At 38.9% G+C, this 27,039-nt stretch overlaps 1 protein-coding gene across 1 annotated transcript; it reads left to right on the forward strand.

The window, feature by feature from the left end:
- Nucleotides 1-1,310: 1,310 nt before the first annotated feature.
- On the forward strand, nucleotides 1,311-2,065 carry LOC106091557 (uncharacterized). Its single transcript, XM_013258108.2, has one exon. It carries the CDS (start codon nucleotides 1,535-1,537, stop codon nucleotides 1,952-1,954), a length of 420 nt encoding a protein of 139 aa, XP_013113562.1. The 5' UTR covers nucleotides 1,311-1,534; the 3' UTR covers nucleotides 1,955-2,065.
- The last annotated feature ends 24,974 nt before the right edge of the window (nucleotides 2,066-27,039 follow it).

The raw sequence follows: 27,039 nt of genomic DNA on the forward strand, positions 1-27,039 counted from the left end.
TTAGAATTAATACACTTTTAAGCGAAGCTAAGGAAGGTCTTAGGATAATCATTGATTGGATTCTTGTTGTGTTGCACCAGGTAGCCATTTGTCTGCTGCTCTAAGGATTTTTGTCATTGGACATACCAGCTTTTTTCCCAAGGCGAGTCATGGTCACTTTAAAAACGAGTTTATACAGCAACGATCACACAATTTCTATAATGTGCAAGCCCATGGACTTTCTTGGGATTATTTTCTTCTGTACATACACATAAAAAAGAGTGTGAGTATTTTTTCCACCACTGATCTATACGCACTCTCTCTCTCTCTCTCTCTCTAGTGGGAGAGACACAAGACGTCAATTATTGGTTCGGTAAACTAATAATTGTTTGTGGTTATTGAAATACTTTTACCGTAGCCGAAGCTGCTAAAGGGCTAACAATAAACAAAATTATTTACTTCAATTATGCAATGTTTATGACTAAAGTTTGTTATATTGAAGCGAAATATCACACAGTCACAATAAACGACACTTTTCGTAAAAATAAAGTATTTTGTTTGTCGTAAAAATGCCCCAAAAGTATTATTTTCTGCGTGTAGGATGAGATGAAGGAAAAAAGTCGAAAAGTTTCAACGAGGAATTCCCTAAGGAAGGGGTTTTGCAATGTTGTTTGAAAATGGCGCAAAGCCATAAACAGAAAAAAAAGAAGCTGCATTATAAAAGTAAAAAGAAAATATACACCATGTTTTTTATTGGAATGGAGCAAAATAACTGTTTCAACTTTCCTCGGCAGAACCGTTAATACCAAATTTGAATATTTGTTAACATGGATCATCCGATTATGAACCTACCAACGTAGAAGAGAATTCCACACAACCCGTTGGATATGAATGCAATGTTTGCAAGGACACAATGCCAAACGTTTTTCTTTTACAATTTCCCACATTGTTAGCAAGCAGATACGAATTTTCCATATTGCCGTTCAAGAGATGAATTTTCATTGCAAGTTTTGTTTTTAAATTGATTTTTTCATTCGTATTTACATATTTTTTGGCGTGGAGAAACCCCTATTATATGTTCGTCCGATTTGGATCAATATTGCAATACATTTTCATGAAGTCGAGCTAAGCAAAGGGCCTTAGCGTTAGAGCCAATGGAAATTCCCTTTTCGTACAATAGTAATTAGGTATGTGGAATTTTTATATTCCATTTCGTTGGCATAAAGCACTGTGCGAAGCTACTAAGCCTCAACCCAACCTACCTACCACACAGACATTGTTAGCCAAACAAAAGCCGTTGACTGAAGACCATAGCAAAGTTCCCATTCAAAGTCAGCGATCAGTTGTATTACAGCACTCATAGCTGAGAGTAGCGTTGCGCGTTGAAACATTCGAGTAATCCAAGGGCAGTTTATTCGTCGTGTGTAAATCGCTTATTAACAACCATTAAAATATTGGACACCCATCAACCAAGCGGCAAAATACAGTGAACACAATACAGCCTCTGACTCAAAAAGGAACCAGAAGTAGGCGAAGTAGTCCCAAAAGTCCTATTATGCTGTTCCGACTATCGGTGGTTTCGGTGCTTGTTGTGGCTTTGGCCACCGCCGTTAATTGTAAGGTGATTGGAGGACCCATCAGTTCGCAGCAGGTGGATGACTTGGGCGCCAATGTGAACTCCCCGAAACAGCTGATCGTGGGAGGAAGTGGAACGGAGACTAGTACGCCAGATTTTGTACGCCTGGTTGTGATGCGATTGATTTACGGTCTGGCCACAAGCATGGGCGTAGAAGATCGCCTGGACAATTTATTTAACGGTGCTTTTGTACCGCCCAATGCTGACAGCGGTTTCTTTGGCTTCGGGGGCTTCGGTGGTGGAGGTGGGGACGACTCTGGCCTCGGGGGTTTAATAGGTCTCGCGGACCTGGAGGGTATCCTGGAAGGTGATGAACTATTTGACGATGGTGGTCTGTAACACACGCCACAAAAGTTGTGTAGCCCAAACAGACACAAGCACAAGCAACTATTTATTTATTTATTTTTAATTTATTGATGTTAATATAGTTTTAATAAAGTCATATTTAAAAAAAAAAAAAACATGGAATATCACTAGCTAGCATCGGTCTTAATCAAACTTTTCGCACAGAGGGTTATTGTGCCATTTAATCGATTGTTGTCCTAAACTTCGGAAATATGCCAAAATTAGCGTTTTTATCACCTTCAGCCGTTGGTAGTTTGCAATACTATTACAAAAAAACAGTCAAATCGACTGCCAGGTAAGTTTGAAAACTTCTGGTACGTCCGGGTGAGTGCTGTCAGCCAGTCGTTTTGTTTGACCATGCGGCTGTCTATTTCGTCATACTACTTTCTTTTTTGTTGAAATTTCGTTAATCCAAGCTGCGTTCCAATATGTGGGTAAACAAAACATCGTAATTAGTATTCATAACTGCCCCCAATGGCCAATGGCTGAAAGAGAAGGGGGACGAGGAGATAAATTTGTCGATTATGTAAATGTTGACACTTTTTGTGTAACGCTATTCTGAGACCCGACCCATGCGTTAAAGGTGTCAGCTCTTGTTCCAAATTTACATAATTGCATCGATAACTTGATATGCCCATTAAATCTGGCGATGTTATGTCTCTCTCTCACACTCATATGCAGAGACAAGATGTTCGCGTAATTAGCACCACCCTTTCCGGTCATTTGTTTTCTCGGTTTATCTTTCCTTTCCATTGGGTCAATTTTTTTCAAGATTTCATCACTCACAAAAGGTTATCTCATCTTACAAAAAATAGCAATATTGTCCACTGCAATGAAACGCAGCATTCAACAATGCGGCGATTCAAACTACGCCGCATATGGCTTAGAGTCATCATAGAAATATTCAAATTACACCCGCCGTGAAGCATTTGAAATACATAACTATTTAGGAAGATGTGTATGTTGACCACAAAAAAAACGATAAAAGCAAACAGTGTCTGCTGACTGTTCGTAGTTAATGTTGCTGCCCTTTAGGTAGGTTCGAAATGGGGTCTTAATCCGAGGATAATTCACTGGATCTGCAGGCGTAAAGAACATGTTGTCTTAGCATAGGCGGGTCGATGAGGAAGGACCTCGCCAACTAGGGGACTGGAGACTATTTCACACATCATACCCTAAGAAATACAGATTAAGTGTGAGGCAGCCGCTGCGGCTATGAGACTTAATGGTAGACTGGAAAGACGATAGGAGTCTGGAAGGAATGAAAGAGGTTTGGATTGACGGTAACTCTAGTATTGCCATCTGGAAGTTCATGCTACACAGATGGATCAAAGCTAAAAGACAGAGTGAGCCTGAAAATCTTTACAGACAGTAAAATGGCTATAAGGCAATAACAACCAGGACGATAAGGTCACGAACAGTTTTGAAGTGTAGGAAGGAAATTAACGCCCTCTCTGAGGATATCACGATACACATCATTTGGGTGCCGGACCATAGCGGAGGTGAGGGAATAAAAGGGCCGACGATTGGACAGTTAAGGCCGGAGAACTGCCGTCAAGCTTTTGGGTTCGACGCGGTCCGAGTTAAGAACATGGGTGCCGAACGCGCATTTCATACTGTGGAACAACGAAACGGTTGGCAGGACGATGGAAATGAATTAGAATAGTTTTCGGTAGTGGCACATAGGACAACGAATAGGGATCTAAAGTGAAATTGAAAAGTCGACTTTTCGACTTTTGTTGATAGTCAAAAAGTCAACTTTTCGATTACTAAAACGTCGACTTTTTTCGGGAAAAAAAAAAAGCTTTGAGACTTTTTTCATTACTAAAATTCGATTTCTGACGTGTAAGGTCGATTATCATCAGCGTCTGATTAACATCAGCGTCTGTTCCCAGGTTAGGGGCGGCTGGCGGTGAGTGTCGGATCTTGGAGTAAGCGGCTCACCACGACGAGGGATACGTGTGCAATCCCACAAACCCATGCGGTTGAGGCGCTGGGCCAGTAATCCGCCCCCGGAAAATTGAGAACTACTATGAAAAACAAAGGAATAGTAAAAAAGGACCCCCCAACGTTGACGACCCACGTAAACGAAAAAAGGACCATGATTTGCGGATCTGCACCTGGAATTTCCGCACTCTTTATAGAGAAGGTGCAGTATACGCGCTGGCGGATGTATTAGAGAAGTACAAGGCAGATATAACCGCCTTACAGGACGTGAGATGGACTGGGAATGGCGTCACCAAAACACCAAACGGTGGCGAACTATACTATAGCTGCCATAATAAGAGGCATGAATTTGGCTGCGGATTTGTAGTTAGTCGGAGACGGAAACACCTTGTTTCCAACCTTGTTTCCAAATTCTTCAACACCAGCCTTATTTGTTCCCGCTCATGCCCCGACGGAAGACAAAGACGAGCTGACCAAGGATATTTTCTACGAGCGCCTAGAGAGAGAATATGACCGCTGCCTCGCCCATGATATTAAAATCGTTCTGGGAGATTTCAATGCGAAAATAGGGAAGGAAGACATTTTTGATCCAACAGTCGGAAAGTTTAGCCTCCACGAGATAACGTCCTGTATTGGGTTGAGGCTGATAGATTTCGCCGCGGCAAAAACATGGTAGTTAGTAGCACCAGATTTCAACATAAAAATATTCACAAAGCCACATGGCTGTCACCCGATCAAAACACGAGGAACCAAATTGATCACGTTGTGATAGATGGAAGGCATTCATCCAGCGTGTATAGATTCGGATCATTACCTCGTTGCAGCAAAGGTTTGCACCCGTTTGAACATGGCGAGGAAAGTACGATCTGACACTGCACGGAAGCTGGACATTGAAAAGCTGCAGACACAACAAATGGCAGCGGCATACTCCACTCGACTGACCCAACTGCTTCATGAAAGCACTCCTTGTTCCGATGATATAATGGTGCAGTGGCAAACTATTGCCCACTCCATGGAAAATGCCGCGAAATCCGTACTTGGGTACCGGAAGCCTCCTCCAAGAAACCCATGGTACGACCAAGAGTGTCGAGATGCTACTGAAGCCAAGAATGCGGCATATAGAGCAACCCTGCAGCAACGCGTCAAATAAAGGAGAGGTGTCGGGAGAAATGGAGAGCGGAGAAACGTATATTCCGCAGAAAGAAAAAAGGAAATGGAAAGACGTGAGTGTGAGCGAATTGAGATGTAAAGGAGCCAAAATTAAGTCCGGAAATTCTACCAAAGAATTCAACATCAAACCGATGGATTTGGTGCAGGCACATCCTCCTGCAGAGACAAAGAAGGAAATCTGGTAACTGACACAGATAACATGCTGAGGATATGGATAGAAAATTTTACCCAAATGCTAGTGTCCGACGTTGGCGTCGAAGAGGTTGCAGTATCCTCCAATCAATGATGATGGTATAGAATGTTTACCTCCTAGTCAGAATGAGGTCCAAGTAGCAGTGACCCGACTTAAGAATAACAAGGCAGTGGGAGCCGACGGCTTACCCGCTGAACTATTTAAGACCGGAGGCGACACGCCCATAAGGTATATGCATCAGCTTATCTGCGCAATCTGGCTAGAAGAACGCATACCCGATGATTGGAACCTCAGCATACTATGTCCCGTACATAAGAAAGGAGACAAGACGGAATGTGCCAACTACAGAGGAATAAGTCTCCTCCCCAACGCATACAAGATACTCTCGAGTGTAGTATGTGAAAGATTAAAACCTAAAGTCAATAAGATAATTGGGCCCTATCAATGCGGCTTTAGACCTGGTAAATACACCCTAAACCTGATATTCACACTGCGCCAAATCCTGGAAAAGACCCGAGAAGGACAAATCAACCTACCATCACTTTGTTGACTACAAAGCCGCCTTCGATACTCCTTTACGTTCAAAGGTATTTCAAGCCATGTTTGAGTTTGATATCCCTGCAAAATTAATAAGACTCTGCAGGATAACACTTGCTGATACGCGTTCCTCTGTAAGAATTGGATAGAATCTCTTCGAACCATTTAATACCAAACAAGGTTTAAGACAAGGTGACAGCCTATCGTGTGATCTCTTTAATATCCTGGTGGAGAAGATTATACGAGATGCAGATGTGAATAGATATGGCACACTAATCAGAAGACAACACATGCTACTTGCCTATGCCGACGATATCGATATCATAGGTCGGTCACCGGAAGTAGTAACAGCAGCCTTTGAAAGAATCGAAAGAGAGTCAGTGAAAATGGGTCTGGCAGTAAATGGAGATAAGACGAAATGGATGGTCTCCACTCCCAAAAAGCCTTGTACAACCGAGCAGATAAAGAACATGGAGAAAGTTGGGAACCACAACTTTGAGATAGTCAGTAACTTTATCTACCTCGGCACCGCCGTAACCGAAACGAATGACACCAGTTTTGAGATAAAGCGAAGAATAATACTGGCAAACAGATGCTACTTTGGACTAAGTAAGCAGTTTAGAAACAAAGCCACCTCTCGACAGACACTTTACAAGACACTGATACTACCCGTGCTGTTATATGGTTCTTAAGCATGGGTACTTGTGAAAGCAGATAAGGCAGTGCTTGGAATATTTGAGAGAAAGATTCTTCGTAAAATATATGGACCAGTTTGCGTTAACGGAGAATATAGGCGACGTATGAACCACGAGCTGTATGACGACGATAGCATAGTTACACGCATCAAAATACAACGGCTGCCTTGGCTTGGTCATATTGTCAGAATGGATGAAGAAGCTCCAGCAAAGAAGTCTTTTGAATGCAAACACGGTGGTACACGCAAATCGGGAAGAACAAAAGCCCGATGGAAAGATCAATTTGTGGGAGACACCTCGAAACTTGGTGTCAGGGATTTTAGAATGAGCGTAGAAAATCGAGGCGCTTGGAACGCTATTCTACGCTCGGCTAGTGGAACAAATATTCTGTCATAGCTAATTAAAGTAAAGTAAAGTAAGGTCGATTAAAGAAATAGATGTGTTTTACCGTTTTTGCTTGGCATTTCCACTTGATTTTTATACCCACCACCTTAGGATAGAGGTACATTCATTTAGTCTTTCCGTTTATAACACATCGAAATATCCATTTCCGATCCTGAAAGGTATATATATTTCTGATCGTCAAAGTTCTAAGACGATTTAATGATACCTGTGTGTCTGTCCGTCCGCTGTAATCACGCTACATTCTTTTAAAATTGAGATATTGAGCTGAAAATTTCCACAGACTCGTATCTCTTTCATAAACAAGTAAAATTCTTGAAAGCGCCAACTCGGACTATATATAATATAGCTCCCATATAGATTTTGTCTGTCGATTTTGGAGTCTTAATCCCGTAAAAGCCGCATTTTTTGTCCGATTTTGCTGAAATTTGAAACAGGGAGTTGTACTAGGGGCTCCGATATTCTAACAGAATATAGCCCATATCGGATCATATTTACATAAAGCTGTCATATAGACCCGATATGTCGATTTGGGATCTTAAGCCCATAAAAGCCGCAATTATTACCCGATTTCGCTGAAATTTTAAATTGTGAGTTGTTCTAAGCCTCCCGATATCCGACCCAAATATGGTTCAGATCGGACTATATTTCGATATAGCTGCCGTAGCGGACGTTGCCAGGGGGGGGGCGGTCTTTGGGCCCCCCCAAAACTTCAGTGCGGGCCGGGCCCCTCTCGAAATTATTTTTTTAAGACTAAATTTCTTTAAACTTTTTTTAAAGACAAAATTTTTATAAAAAAAAATTATTATTTTTTTTCTAAAGATTACATTTTAATGATTTTTTTAAGGACTCACTTTCAGCGAAATCTCTCCAAAGACAACCTAACCTCGAGATTATTTTTTAAAACCAAAATTTAAATTTTGCATAAACATTTTTAGAGTCTTTTTATTATGCTTATCTTTCCCAGACAACATTTTTATAAAAGTTTTTCTATAGACAAATTTCAATAAATATTTTTAAAAGCAAAATTTTAACCCATCACGCCTAGCCCTCGCTTCCGCTGTCCGATTTTGATAAAATTTTATCTCTATATATAAAAGAGACGCGTGCTTGACTGATTGGCTGACTGACTGATCAACGTCCAGCCCAAATGGCTAAGCAATAAGACGGGGTTTTGTTATATTCGTGTTAGGTACTAAAAAGTACGAAATGGCAACTTTTTATCCAGCGCGAACGGATGGGGCTAGAATTATGATTTTGCGCTTAAGTTAAAGAGCGTTTAAAAAAAAAAAAGATTTGGTGACAAAAACTTCCCAAAGTAGTACTGGAAGTGGAAAAAATTGTACGTTTAGTACAGCATATGGATCTTTTTGGTACATTGTTTGTTAATTGAGCTATAGCATTGAATTTTGGAATATAAGTACACTATGGGAACCTAAATTGGTAAGCCAAATGAGTTTTTGGCATACCAAATTTAAAAAATTTCTGACTTTTAACAAGCCAAATTTCCCCCAAAACATGACGGATAAAATTGTTTTAACTGATTACAGTCGTCTACTTTACGCCAATCCGCATTTCATTACGATACCTCTTTCCTAACTCGAGCTAGAATTTTTCTAAGGCAACTCTATTCTTGGGTATTTTTCGTCGTTAATGCGAAACTGAGCACACGGAGAAGCGGCAAGAAACGTTGCCGTTGTATACCGTTCGAACCCATTAATAAAGGGTGATTTTTTTGAGGTTAGGATTTTCATGCATTAGTATTTGACAGATCACGTGGGATTTCAGACATGGTGTCAAAGAGAAAGATGCTCAGTATGCTTTGACATTTCATCATGAATAGACTTACTAACGAGCAACGCTTGCAAATCATTTTCAGTGAATGGGCCCTAGAAAATTTGGCAGAAAATCCGCTTTTTTATCGACAAATTTTGTTCAGCGATGAGGCTCATTTCTGGTTGAATGGCTACGTAAATAAGCAAAATTGCCGCATTTGGAGTGAAGAGCAACCAGAAGCCGTTCAAGAACTGCCCATGCATCCCGAAAAATGCACTGTTTGGTGTGGTTTGTACGCTGGTGGAATCATTGGACCGTATTTTTTCAAAGATGCTGTTGGACGCAACGTTACGGTGAGTGAACACATTTCGAACCGAACACTGATTTTGGTAATAAAATTCAATGATTTGCAAGCGTTGCTCGTTAGTAAGTCTATTCATGATGAAATGTCAAAGCATACTGAGCATCTTTCTCTTTGACACCATGTCTGAAATCCCACGTGATCTGTCAAATACTAATGCATGAAAATCCTAACCTCAAAAAAATCACCCTTTACAACTTCCAAAAGATATTTGCCAACACAGTGGCAATCAGTGTAAAATGCCAACTTTTTAACCAAATATCACCGCCAATGTGTCAGTTCCTGCACCCAATAGCTACCACAGTAAAAAGAATTTTGGCATTTTTCGATTTCGAATAAATGTGGGATATTCTTGATCGTCGTGACATTTTATGTCGATCTAGCCATGTCCGTGCGTCCGTCCGTCCGTCTGTTTGTCGAAAGCACGCTAACTTTCGAAGGAGTAAAGCTAGCCGCTTGAAATTTTGCACAAATACTTCGTATTAGTGTAGGTCGGTTGGTATTGTAAATGGGCCATATCGGTCCATGTTTTGATATAGCTGCCATATAAACCGATCTTGGGTCTTGACTTCTTGAGTCTTTAGAGGGCGCAATTCTTATCCGATTTGACTGAAATTTACTACGTAGTATTTTGTTACGATATCCAATAACTGTGCCGAGTATGGTTCAAATAGGTCAATAACCTGATATAGCTGTCATATAAACCGATCTTGGGTCTTGACTTCTTGAGCATCTAGAGTGCGCAATTATTATCCGATTGGAATGAAATTTTGCACGACGTGTTTTATTATGATATTCAAGAACTGTGACAAGTATGGTTCAAATCGGTCCATAACCTGATATAGCTGCCATATAAACCGATCTTGGGTCTTGACTTCTTTAGCCTCTAGAGGGCGCAATTCTTATCCGATTGGAATGAATTTTTGCACGTAGTATTTTGTTATGATATCCAACAACTGTGCCAAGTATGATTCAAATCGGTACATAACTTGATATAGCTGCCATATAAATCGATCTGGGATCTTGATTTTTTGAGCCTCTAGATATCGCAATTATTATCCGATTTGCCTGAAATTTGTACGACGGATTCTCTCATGACCATCAACATACGTGTTTATTATGGTCTGAATCGGTCTATAGCCCGATACAGCTTCCATATAAATCGATTTTTCTATTTTACTTCTTGATCCCCCAATGGGCGCAATTCTTATTAGAATTGGCTGACATTTTACACAGGTCTCCAACATATAAATTAATTGTGGTCCAAACCGGACCATATATCTATATCGCTCTAATAGCAGAGCAAATCTTTTCTTATTTTCTTGCCTAAGAACAGGGAAAAGAACTCGACAAATGCGATCCATGGTGGAGGGTATATAAGATTCGGCCCGGCCGAACTTGTTTAATCTCATTTAAACTCTTTGTTGCAAAAGTCAGCAAATATGTCCGGTTTGGGGTATTGGCCCTATAAACTATGAATATTTAGTTCCACTCTCTTTAAGACCCAAATTGTCTTGGTGAGCAAATACATCCTATTTGGGAGTTGTTATGGTGGTGGGACGTCCGCTAGACAGTTGGCCCCTAATGTTGATATCAAAAACGTGGTCTACTCCCACATACCTTTAATTTGAGCCCCATATTTCCATAGTCGCAAACATGACCCGCTTGGGGTGTTTTAGGGGATGGGCGGACACTCAGTGAGTTGGTCTTGAAAATTTATATCGGATTCGTTTTCCACTTTCTCCCTCTTATTTGAGCTTCATATTGCAATTGTCAGAAAATATTTACTATTTGGGTGTTGTTGTAGGGGGTGGGGTGGCCCCATAGACACTTTTCCCGAATATTGATATCAAATTCGTGCTTTACTCCCAAAGACCTTTCATTTGAGCCCCATATTGCTATGGTCGTAAATTTGTCCCCTTTTGGGGATGTTTTTGGTGAGAGGCGGCCCCCAAACACTTGGATATCAAATTTGTATTATACGTTCAAATACCTTTTATTTAAGCCCCATATTCCCATGGTCAGTAAATAAGTCCTGTTTGGTTAGGGTGTTTTGGGAAAGGAGTGGACCCCCTGAAACGTGGTCCCACATTTGGATATCAGATTCGTATTCTACTCGCAAATACCTTTCATTTGAGTCCACTATTGCCATGGTCGGTATATATGTCCGATTTAGGGGTGTTTTGGGGCTTGGGGTGGTCCCCCTAGCAATTTGGCAATTTGGTCCGACAATTGGATATCAGATACGTTTTCTTATCCTAAATACCTTTCATTTGAGTCCCATATTGCCGTGATTGGTAGGATAGGTTTTAAGGTGGGGCAGCCCCCCTAGGTACTTTATCCGAAATTTGGTTACCAAATTTTTATTTTTAGGGTACTATATGAGACAAAATTAAAGTAAATCGCACCACCCATCTCCGAGATCTGACGTTTCTGAAAATTAGGATAAGGGGGAGGGTCCGCACCCCCCCTCCCCCCTCAGATATCAAAAAATGTAGTACCCTATTTTCACCACGGGGTCATTATGCACCATCTGTGAAAATTTCAAGAAAATCGGTTCAGCCGTTTCTGAGTCTATAAGGAACACACAAACATACAAAAAAACAAACACAAATTGATTTTTATACATAAGATTAATATTAATCTCCCGTCACCCGTCTAGAATATGGTCCAGATCAGACTATATTTAAATATAACTGCCATATAAACCGACATTCCCATTAAGGGTTTTTATCCCATTAAAAGCGAATTTGTTGCCCGATTTAGGTGAAACTGTGACTTGTATAAGAGTTCTCTGGACCTAAATCAAATATGATCCAGACAAACCCCGATTTGTATTTCACAATGAATATAGTAGTGGAGTTATTATAAAAGAGTATGGTTAATTTATCGATCGTGGTGGGTATCCAAAGTTTCGCACAGTAGAACATAACACATTTTTACTTTTCTTCACTATTGTTTATTTTTGGAATCGAAATATCACATAGGGGTATGATTTTCTTACTCCTTGGTTATGTTAGATATAAACAAGAAAAAGCGTGCTACTGGATCCTACTAAAAATTTATGCAAAATAAATTTAGATGAAGGGCATAATTTAAATCTACATACCAAACTTCTGTCAAACCAGCAAAAGTTAAAGCTTCTACGAACCGAACAAGGATAATCGAGAGACCGGTTTATATGGGAGCTATATCAGGTTAAAGACAGATTTTGACATTACTTTTCGCAGAACACCACATGCAAAATTTCAGCCAAATCGGACAAAATTGCGGCTTGAAAGGACTCAAGAAGTCAAATCGGGGGATCGGTTTATATGGGAGCTATATCAGATTACATAGCGACTTAAACCTTACTTTTCACAGTTGTTGGATATCATAACAGAACACCACATGCAAAATTTCAGCCAAATCTGACAAAAATTTCAGCGTGTAAGGGTTCAAGAAGTCAAATCAGGTGACCTGTTTATATGGGAGCTATATCAGGTTATAGACCGATATAGACCGTACTTGACACAGTTGCAAGAAATCATAACAGAACAAGAGATGTAAAATTTCAGCCAAATCTGACAAAAATTGCGACTTGTAAGGGCTCAAGAATTCAAATCAGGAGATCGGTTTACATGGTAGTTATATCTTAACCTGAACCAATATGGCCCATTTGTTATCCCCAACAAGTATCTGTGCAAAATTTCAAGCTGCTAGCTTTACGCGTTTGGCCGCTATCGCGATTTCGACAGACGGACTGCCATGGATCGACTCAGAACGTCGAGACGATAATGAATATATATACTTTATGGGGTCTTAGACGAATATTGCGCGGTGTTACAAACGGAATGACTAGATAAGTACAATATACCAACATCCTATAGTGGCGGGTATTAAAAATATTTATTAATTTAAAACAAATTCACTAAGTTATAATAACCTGTACCGCAGTAGTGGTGTGGGTTATAAATATATATGCTGAAGAAAATTGTGGAGGCAACTGATTTTCTGATGGGGACTTAGCTGCCCCCGGGATCCCAAGCTACGCCAATGCCATTCATATAAACCCATCTCCCGATTAGACTCCTGCGGTCCCAAGAAGCTTCAATTTGATGCTGATTTGGCAGAAACGATGTACGTAAAGTGCACATGTCCCCTTGAACTAAGTTTTGTTGTGTACATTTGTAGTAGAATTCATGGTGGTGGATTTCCAAGATTCGGGAACGATAAGCACGAGTTTACTTGTTTTGTTAAATATTATTTGCAAAAATTAAAAATTTTGTTTTATATTTCCACCTGACATAATTATTCTGGGTGCCTAAGATCCTCTCCCCGTATAGGCCTATCTACGCTTATGGCTGCCTCGATTTCGCTGGACAGTGACCTATGGTAGACATTTCGACATCCGTGCCATATATGGCTTAGATCGGTGAATATTTGGGTATAGCTGCCATAAGGACCAATATTCTGTTTTACAAACTACAACAGCAAATTGTATTTATTAGACCACTTGACGTCCGTGACGACTTTGGTCCGAATCGGACTATATTTCGATATAGCTGCTATGCGTTCATAAATGATTCATTTCTCACCAGATTATGGCGAAAGTTAGTTTACATACATACATACCCGAACTTAATGCCTTTTTTCATGTTTACTCGAATACCTTTCATTACAGCCCCATATTGTCATGGTTGATCTATATACCAATTAGTCGGTTTTTGAGGGGTGCGAACACCAGGCAACCCACTGGAAAAATGGATACCAAATTTTTGCTTTTAGGCTAAATACGAGTGCAAAAAAATGTTGGTTGCTTGGACCACCCACCATCGATATCTGGCGTTTTTGAGAATTAGGATAATATGAAGTTCTTTCCTCAGACAATGTGCCTTAGATATGGATATAAAATTCGTGATCTACTCCCAAATACCTTTAATTTGAGCCCCATATTGCTATTTTTGGTAAATATGTACAAATCGGATACCTGATTGACATGTCCCATCATGACGTAAGGTGATTTAAGGAGGATACCTGATTGACATGTCCCATCATGACGTAAGGTGATTTCAGGAGGTAGAGCGCCACTTGGATACAAGTTTTAATGTCATATTTGTAACCTATTCTCAACTACCTTTTATTTGAGCCTCATATAGCCATTATCAACTAATATGCCCATTTGGAGTCCAAATAATGGACTTGATGTTTAGGCCATATTCTAAATCTACTCCCCAATACCTTTCAACTGAGCCCCATATTGACATGAACTCAAATATGTCTGTTAGAAGGAGTTTTGGGTTGAGGCGGCCCCAGTTCACAAGTTTTAATATCGTATTCGTATTTTTCTCTTCAATACCTTTCATTTGACACCCATATTGTCCTGATAAATACACTTTTGATTTAGGGTGGTTTTTTTGGGTTTTTATACCCTCTACCATAGGATGGGGTTATATTAATTTCGTCATTCTGTTTGTAACTCCTCAAAATATTAGCAATTTTTATTCAATTTGGCTGAAATTTTGCATGAGTTGCTTTTTTATTATTATTTTCCATTCCATTTCGAGTTATTTTTGGTATTTTACCCCTATAAAGATCACGTTTGTACCTATTCCACAAAATCGGCTTGAAACTAGATCCATTTTGATTTTTTTTTCATACTTCAAATACGATTATTCAACTTTATTAAACAGTAAAAATCGACTTCGACTTTTTTACACAAAAAGTGGATGTATAGATTAGTCGAAAGCCGACTTTTAGATCCCTAACAACGAGCACTTTTATGCAGAATAGGTGCGGCAAGTGATAGCATGTGTAGGGCATGTGGGGAAGATGAAGAGACATGGAGCATTTCGTATGTCATTGCCCGTCTTCTGCAGCTAGCCGACCGGCATTTGGGTGGGGACACAATACCAGACTTGAACCAACTTAGGGGCGTGGAATGGAGAACAATTATCATATTTTTTTCGAGGTTATTTTGTTTAGAGCGTACAACATGCCCCAACACTCTTTTCAACCTAACCTAATCTATTGCTCAATGTGTCCATACTTAGCATTATGCCTTTAAATATCCTACATTTTGCAGGGACTACCCTTTTGACTAATTGGGTGTAACAGAAATCTCATCTGTTTAAAAACATTCCCCTATTTAGGAAGTTTTCGAATTTTTCCGTCAACAGTTTGGGAATGAAACTTGAAAAATTTTTCACTGTCAATGTAACGCCTGGCTGGTACATGGTTGATAAATAAATACAAAATAAAATGAAAACAAGTAAAAATGCATTAAGTTCGGCCGGGCCGAACTATGGATACCCTCAACCTCGGGTATATATGTAAATCCCGTTTCGTCACAATCCGGTGAAAATTGGATAACTTAACCACCCAAACTTAACACGGACATTAAGTGGTCTAATATATATGTCACTATTCAATTTTGTAGAACAAAATATTGATCTCTTTTGCAGATATATCCAATTATAAACCGATCTGAACCATATTAAGGTCGGATTTCGTGAGACTCAGAAAGACTCACTGTTTCAAATTACAGCGAAATCTGGTAATAAAGAAAGCTTTTATGGGCCTTAGTCCCCCTATCCGCAGATCGGTCTATATGGCAGCTATATCTTAATATAGTCCGATCTGAACCATATTAAGGCCGGATGTTGGGAAGTGAGTGAGTGAGTACTTTATTCACTGTTTCAAATTTCACTGCAATCGGGTAATTAATAAAGCTTTTATTGGCGTCAGACCCCTTATCGGCTGATCGGTCTATATGGCATCTATACCTAAATATAGACCGATTTGAACCATTTTTAAGTCGGGTATCAGGAGGCTTAAAATAACTCGATGTTTCAAATTTTAGCGAAATCGGTTAAAATATAAAGCTTTTATGGGCTTCAGATCCTTTATCGGCAGATCGGCCTATATATTTAAATATAGTCCGATCTGTACCGTATTTGATTCGGATGTTGGGAGGCTTAAAACTGCGCACTATTCCAAAAATAAAACTTTTATGGCCTTCAGACTCTCTACCGAGAGATCGGTCTATATGGTAGATATAGCTACCATATAGTCCGATCTGAACCATATTTGGGTTAATTCTCGGGAAGCTTTAAACTACTCATTGTTTCAAATTTCAGCAAAATCGGATGAAAAATAAAGTTTTTATGGGCATTAAACCCTTTATCGGAAAATCGGGCTATATCCAAATATGGTCTGATTTGGCCCGTTCAAGAGCTTAACCAGCGTGCATCAAAAATACGTATCTGTGCCAAAATTTCAGATCAATAACTCAATTTTTTAAGGCTCTTGAGTGATTACAACAGACGGATGGACAGACACACGGACATCGTTAAATCGTCTTAGAATTTTACGGCGATCCAAAATATATATACTTTGTAAAGTCGGAAATTGATATTTCGATGTGTTGCAAACGGAATGACTAAATGAATACACCCCCTATCCTAATGAAAGTTGGTCAATTTTGCCAGGCCAGTGCAAAATTGCCAACAACAAGAGTTTGGCAATGTTGATGTGTTTTGTTGTTCTAAGTATTGATGATTAGTTTGTATCGGAATAGTGGAAAATAAGACTTTCTGCTCTCTGTGCTTGCGAGAGCGAGTAGATTTATTGAGCCCCGATTCAGAACAAAAGCGAGTTCTATACCGTACTCAATAGTTGTTGGGTATGTAGAGCAATTTAATCTATTTGACAAAGGTGTTCATCCACCATGCCAGTCAAAGTCAAAGTGTGAAAACGGCACACACTTGTCTAACATTTATAAGTCCTTTGATATGTTTTTATACCCACCACCGAAGGATGGGGGTATATTCATTTTGTCATTCCGTTTGCAACACATCGAAATATCCATTTCCGACCCTATAAAGTATGTATATTCTTGATCAGCGTAAAAATCTAAGACGATCTAGACATGTCCGTCCGTCTGTCCGTCTGTCTGTTGAAATCACGCTACATTCTTTAAAAATAGAGATATTGAGCTGAAACTTTGCCCAGATTCTTTTTTTGTCCATAAGCAGGTTAAGTTCGAAGATGGGCTATATCGGACTATATCTTGATAGAGCCCCCATATAGACCGATCGGCCGATTTAGGGTCTTAGGCCCATAAAAGCCACATTTATTATCAGATTTTGCTGAAATTTGGGACAGTGAGTTGTGTTAGGCCCTTCGACATCCTCCGTCAATTTGGCTCAGATCGGTCTAGATTTGGATATAGCTGCCATATAGACCGATCCTCCGATTTAGGGCCTTAGGCCCATAAAAGCCACATTTACTATCAGATTTTGCTGAAATTTGGGACAGTGAGTTGTGTTAGGCCCTTCGATATCCTCCGTCAATTTGGCTCAGATCGGTCTAGATTTGGATATAGCTGCCATATAGACCGATCTTCCGATTTGGGGTCTTAGGCCCATAAAAGCCACATTTATTATCCGATTTTGCTGAAATTTAGGCCATTCGACATCCTCCGTCAATATGGCTCAGATCGGTTTAGATTTGGATATAGCTGCCATATAGACCGATCCTCAAATTTGGGGTCTTAGGCCCATAAAAGCCACATTTATTTGCCGATTTTGCTATGATTTGAGACAGTGAGTTGTGTTAGGCCCTACAACGTCTTCGTCAATTTGGCTCAGATCGGTTCACATTTGGATATAGCTGCCATATAGACCGATCCTCCGATTTAGGGTTATATGCCCATAAAAGCTACATTTATTATCCGATTTTGCTGAAATTTGGGACAGTGCGTTGTCTTAGGCCCTCCGACGTCCTCTGTGAATTTGGCTCAGATCGGTCCAGATTTAGATATAGCTGCCATATAGACCGATCCTCCGATTTGGGGTCTTAGGCCCATAAAACACGCATTTATTGTCCAATGTCGCCGAAATTTGGGACAGTGAGTTAAGTTAAGCCCCTTGACATACTTCTGCATTATCGCACTGATCGGTCCAGATTTAGATATAGCTGCCATATAGACCGATCTCTCGGTTTTAGGTTTTGGGGCCATAAAAAGCGCATTTATTGTCCGATGTTGCCGAAATTTGGGACAAAGAGTTAAGTTAAGCCCCTCCACATATTTCTGCTATGGGACATAAGTTATGAGTTTTGCACCGGATTTTGACGAAAGGTGGTTTACATATATAGCCGAGGTGGTGGGTATCCAAAGTTCGGCCCGGCCTTTAACGCCTTTTTACTTGTTCTTTGAACAGAAAGCAATGTATATGATCTCGAGCTGGAATATGTTCGAAAAATCATGAAAAGTTTTTAGAAAATGTCATCAGATTTTTGTCTTTAGGAAAAATTTTATTTCCACAAACTATTGAAATTTTGTCTTTAAAAACATAACATCCTGGTGTGCCTGGGCCAAATATTTTTCACTGATATATGATGGCCGCATCGGCGAATTGCTACAACAAAGCATCTTTTTTGGAAACTCGATACGTCAAAAATTGTAAACAATTTGCCGTAGCACATTTCGGCACATTTTTTTCAACCCATCAAAACAAGATTTTTATTTAATTTTAAATATGATCGCAATTGCCATCAGCTCCTAAAAGCTCAACCCATTGTCATGTCCAAGATGCAGTAACAAAAATAACATGTAGACGCACCCAAACGCAAGTCGAAAAATGCCCACAAAAGTATTAGGAAATCAAAAGGTTAGGAATCAGGAATAAGTAGTGCATCAGGTGACTTTATATCACGAGGATAGGGTAGGGGTAAAACCAATACCTCCCCGCCATGGGCTGCCAGACGTGACGATTTTACTTAATTTGGAAGATTTTTTGTCCAAAATTTGGCACTTCGACGCTTGACGATATTCGATTTGAATCCCTTTATAAATTGACGATTTTTTTTGGGATTTATTTGTACTGAAATTGATCTCAAGTCAGAGAAAAAAAGTTTAGAATTATCGTTTATGGCAGAGTTTGTATGACAAATCCGCATTTGCTGTGTTTTATTTTAGTACTGGATAGACAAGCCGTGAAGGGCAAGTCAAGGCAGTTCATGTCTGTTTGTTTGCCATGAAGTGGTAACGCCATTTGCCAACCTATCAAAACAATACGAAGAAAAAAGTGCAAATATTTGTAAAATGTATTACTAAAATTTACAAAACATGTGTGGACATAGCAGTCAAATAAAATTTATTATGATTTGTGCACACATTGTATAAATAATTGGCTATAATATTATTTCACCATTCACAATAGAGGTATTTTGCAAGTGGCCACACTTATTTGTGAAAAATATATCATGGCAATCCTGACAACAGATGTTCTACATAAACCTGCACTGGCAATTTATCCAGAACTTCGTTGTCCTGCATAGATGTCATTTTCATACAAGTTTCATTGCACTGCTCTATATTGTCCTATTTAAATGTAAAGGACGGTTTAATTTAAAAGCGCTGATGTTTATAACTTAAATGGGTTGCTCATTTGTGTATTTTTCCATCATTAAAATTGAGTTAGTCTGAAATTAAAAAATGTCAAATGGAATACAGGAAAGAGCTTGAGACCGGCCGTTAACATTAAAAAAAATGCAATTCGGACTTCAATATGATTGGAGGGCTAATAATATTTAAATGGCTAAATATTATTAGCCCTCTAATCATATTGAAGTCCATATTTCTTGTTATCGCTCGTTTTATTTTTGCAATAAAAATTATATCATCTTTTCAAAAAAATTTATATATATTTATATGTTTATTGAAAAAATATTAAAATTAAAAATTAATAAACCTTCAATGTTATTGAAGTAACTGGATTGGTAAACATTCTAGTTGCCTTCCATCCTTCGAAAATCGCACCATTTCATTGATTTGGTCTAATTTGGGGGAGTGACGATTTGTTCGCAAATTTTTGACGATTTTGATGATTTTTTTTTATCAATTTTGACGATTTTTTGCGAAAAATAGCTGGCAGCACTGCCCACGGCAGACAAGTGTAGTAGCACGAATATATGAATCTCGGGTGGACAAGAGAATTCTTCCTCTTCAAATGAGCTTGGCTTAAGAAGAACACCACAACTAGGGGCTATATCTCCTACTTTGAGTCTCTTGGTAATCAATGGAGTTTTCAGGTGTTTTGAAGAGCAGAGGGTGAAAGTTGGTGCCTACGAGGTCAGGGGAACTGTCCTGGATAGGGTGAAACTGCCGCTCTCACTAAAGTTGCATTGGCAACATAAAGAGGCAGGCTTCTCCGAATTTGCGGGGATGAGAAGTGGTAAACGAGTGAGCTATCGTTGTGACACTGTCCTGAAATTACGGGAAGAAGACACTGGATTATGGTGAACACCTGATTTTCTGTCTGGATTCTCTACAGCCACATGTTCCACTCGCCGTTCTTGACTACTATGGGGGCTTGATATGGCAACTAAGAGGCAATTTGGCCAGTGCGATTGGCTCCCAATATGATTATAGGCTTTGGATAACAATTAAGGTTGCGAGACGCGTGCCATTCAACCTATCAAAACTTAATTTTAATAATTACCACATCAGCAATCACCAAATTCATAAAATTTTTATTTTTAACTTTAATTAACGTTTGGTTTTTGTTACGCGAACTGTTTTGACATTTGCAGTTCCATCAGCTGTGCTGTTGCGACCACTTTTTAAATACGCCTTGACTGATATTTTTTCTTTAGATAAGTACAGAAAGTCAGAGGTTCAGAAAGTCAAATTGGGTGATCGGTTCATATGGCAGCTACATTAGGTTATGAACTGATTTTGACACAGTTGTTAAAAGTCATGTCAAAACGACATATTCAAAATTTCAACCAAATTGGATAAGAATTGCGCCTTGTAGAAACCTAAGAAGTTTAATCGGAAGATCGACTGATTCAGATCATACTTGGCACAGTTGTTGAAAGTCATTTCTCAGCGATATGTGCCAAATTTCAGCCAAATCCGATAAGAATTGCGCCCTTTAGAAGCCCAAGAAGTCTAATCGGTAGATCGGTTTATGTGGCGGCTAATTTAAACCATATTTCTCATCGTTGTTTCAAGTCATACCAAAACGATATGTGCAAAATTTCAGCGCAGTCGGGTAAGAATTGCGCTCTCTAAAAGCTCAACAATTCGAATCTGGAGATCGGTTTATATGGCAGCTACATCAGAAACCGATTTGAACCATACTTAGCACAGTTGTTGGAAGTCATAACAAAACACTACGTGCAAAATTTCAGCCAAATCGGATAAGACTTGGGCCTTCTAGAAGCTCAAAAATTCAAGACCCAAGATCGGTTCATATGGCAGCTATATCAAAACATTGACCGATTTGGCCCATTTGCAATCCCCAACCGACCTACAGAAGGACAAATCAACATCTACCATCTCTTTGTAGACACCAAAGCCGCTTTCGATACTCCTTTACGTTCAAAGGTATTTCAAGCCATATCTGAGTTTGGTATCTCTGCAAAATTAATGAGACTCTGCAGGATGGCATTTGCTGATACGCGCTCTTCAGTAAGAATCCCTCCGAACCATTTAATACCAAACGAGGTTTCTGACAAGGAGACAGCCTATCGTGTGACATCGGTAATATCCTGCTGGAGAAGATTATACGAGATGCAGATGTGAATAGATATGACAAACTAATCACAAGAGAACACATGCTACACGCCTATGCCGACGACATCGGCATCATAGGTCGGTGATTTTTTTGAGGTTAGGATTTTCATGCATTAGTATTTGACAGATCACGTGGGATTTCAGACATGGTGTCAAAGAGAAAGATGCTCAGTATGCTTTGACATTTCATCATGAATAGACTTACTAACGAGCAACGCTTGCAAATCATTGAATTTTATTACCAAAATCAGTGTTCGGTTCGAAATTTTGTTCAGCGATGAGGCTCATTTCTGGTTGAATGGCTACGTAAATAAGCAAAATTGCCGCATTTGGAGTGAAAAGCAACCAGAAGCCGTTCAAGAACTGCCCATGCATCCCGAAAAATGCACTGTTTGGTGTGGTTTGTACGCTGGTGGAATCATTGGACCGTATTTTTTCAAAGATGCTGTTGGACGCAACGTTACGGTGAATGAACACATTTCGAACCGAACACTGATTTTGGTAATAAAATTCAATGATTTGCAAGCGTTGCTCGTTAGTAAGTCTATTCATGATGAAATGTCAAAGCATACTGAGAATCTTTCTCTTTGACACCATGTCTGAAATCCCACGTGATCTGTCAAATACTAATGCATGAAAATCCTAACCTCAAAAAAATCACCCTTTAATAAAAAGTATTTGTGCAAAATTTCAATCGCCTAGCCTTATTCCTTCGAAAGTAAGCGTGCTTTCGATTGACAGACGGAGGGACGGGCATGGCTAGATCGAATAAAAATGTTATGAAATGTTAAGAAAAGCCACGCATAAATAATTTACCATTTTTATATCATCCACCATACTATGGGTCTATACCGACTTCGTCATTCTGTTCGTAACCCATTGAAATATTTATTATGAGACGGTGATCCAAGCTGCGAAAAAATTGGAAATAATCCAAAACTTTTTACCTGATCTGAACAATAAAAATATTCTAGACATTTGTAGAGGCGGACAAAAACTTTCAAGAAAATGGCTTTGTTTGTCTGTATCTTAAGTGCAGGGTGAGATAAAGGACTTCAAGGTCGCCCCGGCAGCTGAGTTAGTAGCGTGCGAGGGTCATGGGTTAGATTCTCAACAGAGGCCTGCTCTGTCGTTACTGCGGTATCACAATTAACTAAATTTGTCTGACTGAATCTGTATAGACAAACTTCTGGCGGCTATAAATTTTGATCTACTTAACCAATTTCCATTATTTAGGACTCTGGCGAGATCTAAAAATAAACGTCATCGTGTAGCGTTAACGAGATATGAAAAGTTCAAAATCTTGCCTAGTCATAAATGATGTCGTGGCAACCAAAATGCTAAAAAAATGGTTGAGGGTATATATGTAAGATCCTTCCTGGCCGAATTAAACGCCTGTTTATATTCATTCGTTCACAACCGAAATTTTATATGCATGTGTATACCTTTTTACAATAATTTTGCTATGTTGTATATGCATGGTTATGATTTTTTTAATACTTTCGCTATGTTTATAATACCTATGGTACTAAAAACATTTAGATAAGCCCTGGTTCCACCATCCCATCAACACTGACGAGAAAGTATGCACATTCTTTGATATCCCACATCTTTTAAAATTTTTGAGGAATCACTTTTTGGACACGGGACTACTTATCATCAAAGACCTCTTGACTATAAGAACCATTTGGGAAGTATTGAAACACATAAATAAGAGTGATTTTGCTATAATGATCAAAGTAACGGAACAACATCTCACGATTAAAGGTTGAGGTATTTAAAACTAATTTTGAACTTGAAAATTTGTCTCATGGTTTCAATTCTAGCCAGGCAAAAAGTTAAACTAGCCGCTCAACTGTTTTCAAATTTGTTTGTTCGGTATAGACTCAAAAACGGCTGAACCTATTTCTTTCAAATTTTCACAGATTGTCAGGAGTGGTCCGGAAGTAGCTCTCCCCCTTACCCCAAAAGTACCACCCAAAAATTAAAGTGGACCGATCGGGGCAATATGGGACTCCAATGAAAGGTATTCGGGAGTAGAATACAAATTTGGGTCCAAGTACCTTGGGGGCTGCCTTGACCCCAAAACCCCTTTAAATAGGCATATGCAGAGATGGTCCGTAAGACGATTTTTTTGGTTTCCGACTGTCAAAAAGTTGTAAAAGTCGAAAACGTCGTATACTTGTATAAAACGTAGACAAAGTCGCAAACGTCATAAACCTTAACTCAGTGTAAAAGTTTGATTTTTAACAAATATTATTGTCACTTATTTGTTGTATATAGAAGAGTTTATATGTAAAAAAATTTCGCAATAAAAGAAATATTAAGTTTTTTTTTTAATTTTTGCATTTACATTTTTCACACAATAAATTGGAAATATACGCAAATTTCAAGTCAATTTATAAAGTAATGTTTAAGGATTTTTTTGTGAAGCAAAAAATCAATAAATTATTAGTTTTCATCAATTATATTTAGAAATTGCAATTATTTTGTATCCTTTTGCAAAATTATTTGCTTCTCCCGTTTTAATTTGCTTTTTGAAAGCTGTTGTAAACGACATATGTTAAAAATGCATGACATCTGAGGAAGTGTCAAGTGAAATGGTACATGGAGTGTTAATTATGTTATTCAATAACAATACTTAAAAATAACATTACTTATTCAATAAAATACTTAACACGCCATCTTCCATTTCACTTGACATTACCTCACATTAGCATACTTAACACGCCATCTACCATTTCACTTGACACTACCTCAGATGTCATTCATTTTATAACATATGTCGTTGTCAACAGCTGTCAAAAAGCAAATTAAAGCGGGAGAAACAAATAATTTTGCAAAAGGATAAGAAATAATTAATAAATAAAAATGTCGCAACCACCCAATAACTCGCAACAGCCAGAGGGATTTTGCGTGTGCCACAATTTGTGAAGATCGGTTAACAAATGACCACATTATTGCAATATTGGTAAAAATCGTGTAAACCTACGGTAGCTTTTTCTAATTCTGAACCGATTTTTTCCAATTTCAATATTGTTCGTCTCCAGGAGGAAAAAATTACTTATGCCAAAATTTTTAGTTAATCAGATCAAAAATTCGACATATTTTCGTTCGAATTTTTTTTTCTGTCAGAAACCTAGTTTTTTGGCTAGGTTTACGACGTTTTCGACGTATGTAATATACGTCGGAAATGTATGTCATATACGTCACTGTTTCTGACAGGCCATCTCTGGGCATATGGGACGATAATGAAAAAATGGGACTCGAATGAAAGGTATACGGGAGTAGATTACGAATATTTTCAGAAAGGAGGAATAGGCTATATAATTTGTTGATATTGGAAGGGGCGGACCCTTCCCCGTTACCCCAAAAACCTCACCTAAAATCAACGTTTTTTGGGGTTACGAAGGATATAGGAGAGTAGAATACGAATATGGTATTAAAAGTTGAATGCAAGGAACCCATGGGCCACTACAACCCCAAAAGTTTCCCAAACAAACATATTAGACGTACAATCAATATGGGACTCAAATGAAAGATATTCGGGAGAAGATTACGAATATGATATAAAAAACGATGTCTAAATATTTGCGGGTCGCCCCACCCCCAAATGGGAGTTTTACTCGATCATAGCAATATAAGACTCAAATGAAAGGTATTTGGGAGTTGATTACGAATATGACATTAAACTTTATGTCCAAGAACCTAGGTCGCGCTTTAGCTCAAAAACTCGCCTCCAATAGATTATTTAACCAATCAAAACATTGGGGATCAAGTGATAGATATTTTTGTGTAAAGTCCGTCATTCAAATATATACTCAAGTGGCAGATGGAGTGTGGCGCACAACCCTCACATAGACACCCTTCACCAAACGGCTGTATACACCAATCATGACAATATGGGGTTACATTAAAGGTATAAAGTTGTGGACTGCAAATCTGAAACAAATAAATGTTGGCCGCCATACCCCAAAAATTATGACGTTCAGCGTGATAGGATGAGTTGCAAACCTTAACGCTAAGATTGCAACCATTTTTAGCTCAATGATAGACAAGACCAAACAGAGTACTGATGGGTAACAATTTTTTGTTCAAAAGTTTTACATGGTTTAATAGTTAGAACTATCGCTACCACACCAAATATATAGACTCGCTAATTAGTTCTTTATCACAGAAAATCGTTTGATATGGCAATTTCATTTGATTTAAAAAAGACTAAATGATGACTATATAATGGGTCATATAGTCATTTATAGACAACTACCACATGATGATCAATGTTATAGGCGTTAAGCCACCTCAATCGAGTAGTAGTACTAACATTTTAGTTAGCGCCGTCTGCTGGCTGTTTTCAAATGGATTTAGTTGATCCAATTGAAAAAGCCAGTAAATGGCGCTAATTTGTAGAAGCCTACATGACAAAACAAGTCCCAGATCGGTTTATATGACAGCTATATCAGGTTATGGACCGATTTGAACAGTTGTTGGATATCATAAAAAAACACGTCGTGCAAAATTTCATTCCAATCGGATAAGAATTGTGCCCTCTAGAGGCTCAAGAAGTCAAGACCCAAGATCGGTTTATATGGCAGCTATATTAGGTTATTGACCTATTTGAACCGTACTTTGCACAGTTGTTGGAAATAATAGCGAAACACGCCGTGCAAAATTTCGTTCTAATCGGATAAGAATTGCGCCCTCTAGGGGCTCAAGAAGTGAAGACCCAAGATCGGTTTATATGGCAGCTATATCAAAACATAGACCGATATGGCCCATTTACAATCCCAACCGACCTACACTAATAAGAAGTATTTTTGCAAAATTTCAAGCAGCTAGCTTTACTCCTTCGAAAGTTAGCGTGCTTTCGACTGACAGACGGACGGACGGACATGGCTAGATCGACATATAACGTCACAACGATGAAGAATATATATACTTTATGGGGTCTCAGACGAATATTTCGATTAGTTACAAACAGAATGACGAAATTAGTATACCCCCATCCTATAGTGTAGGGTATAAAATGAATTTGTGTTTGCTTGTTTGTTTGTTTGTTTGTTTGTCTGTTCCGTATAGACTCAGAAACGGCTGAACCAATTTTCTTGAAGTTTTCACAGATGGTACATAATAATCCCGTGATGAAAAAAGGGAACTACATATTTTGATATGCGAAGGGGAGGGCGGACCCTCCCCCTTGCCCTTATTTTCAAAAACGCCAGCTTTTGGAGATATGTCGTGCGATCAATGTGGGACCAAGTGTTCGGTGACCGCCCCTCCCCAAACACACCCCTCAAAGGGGACAAATTTACAACCATTGCAATAAGTGACTCAAATGAAAGGTCTTTAGGAGTAAAGCACGAATCTTATATTAATATTCGGGGAAAAGAGTCTGTGGGGCCACCCCCATATCACCACCCAAATAGTACGTAT

The sequence above is a fragment of the Stomoxys calcitrans genome, chromosome 3 (assembly GCF_963082655.1).
Source record: "Stomoxys calcitrans chromosome 3, idStoCalc2.1, whole genome shotgun sequence".
Lineage (NCBI taxonomy): Eukaryota > Metazoa > Arthropoda > Insecta > Diptera > Muscidae > Stomoxys > Stomoxys calcitrans.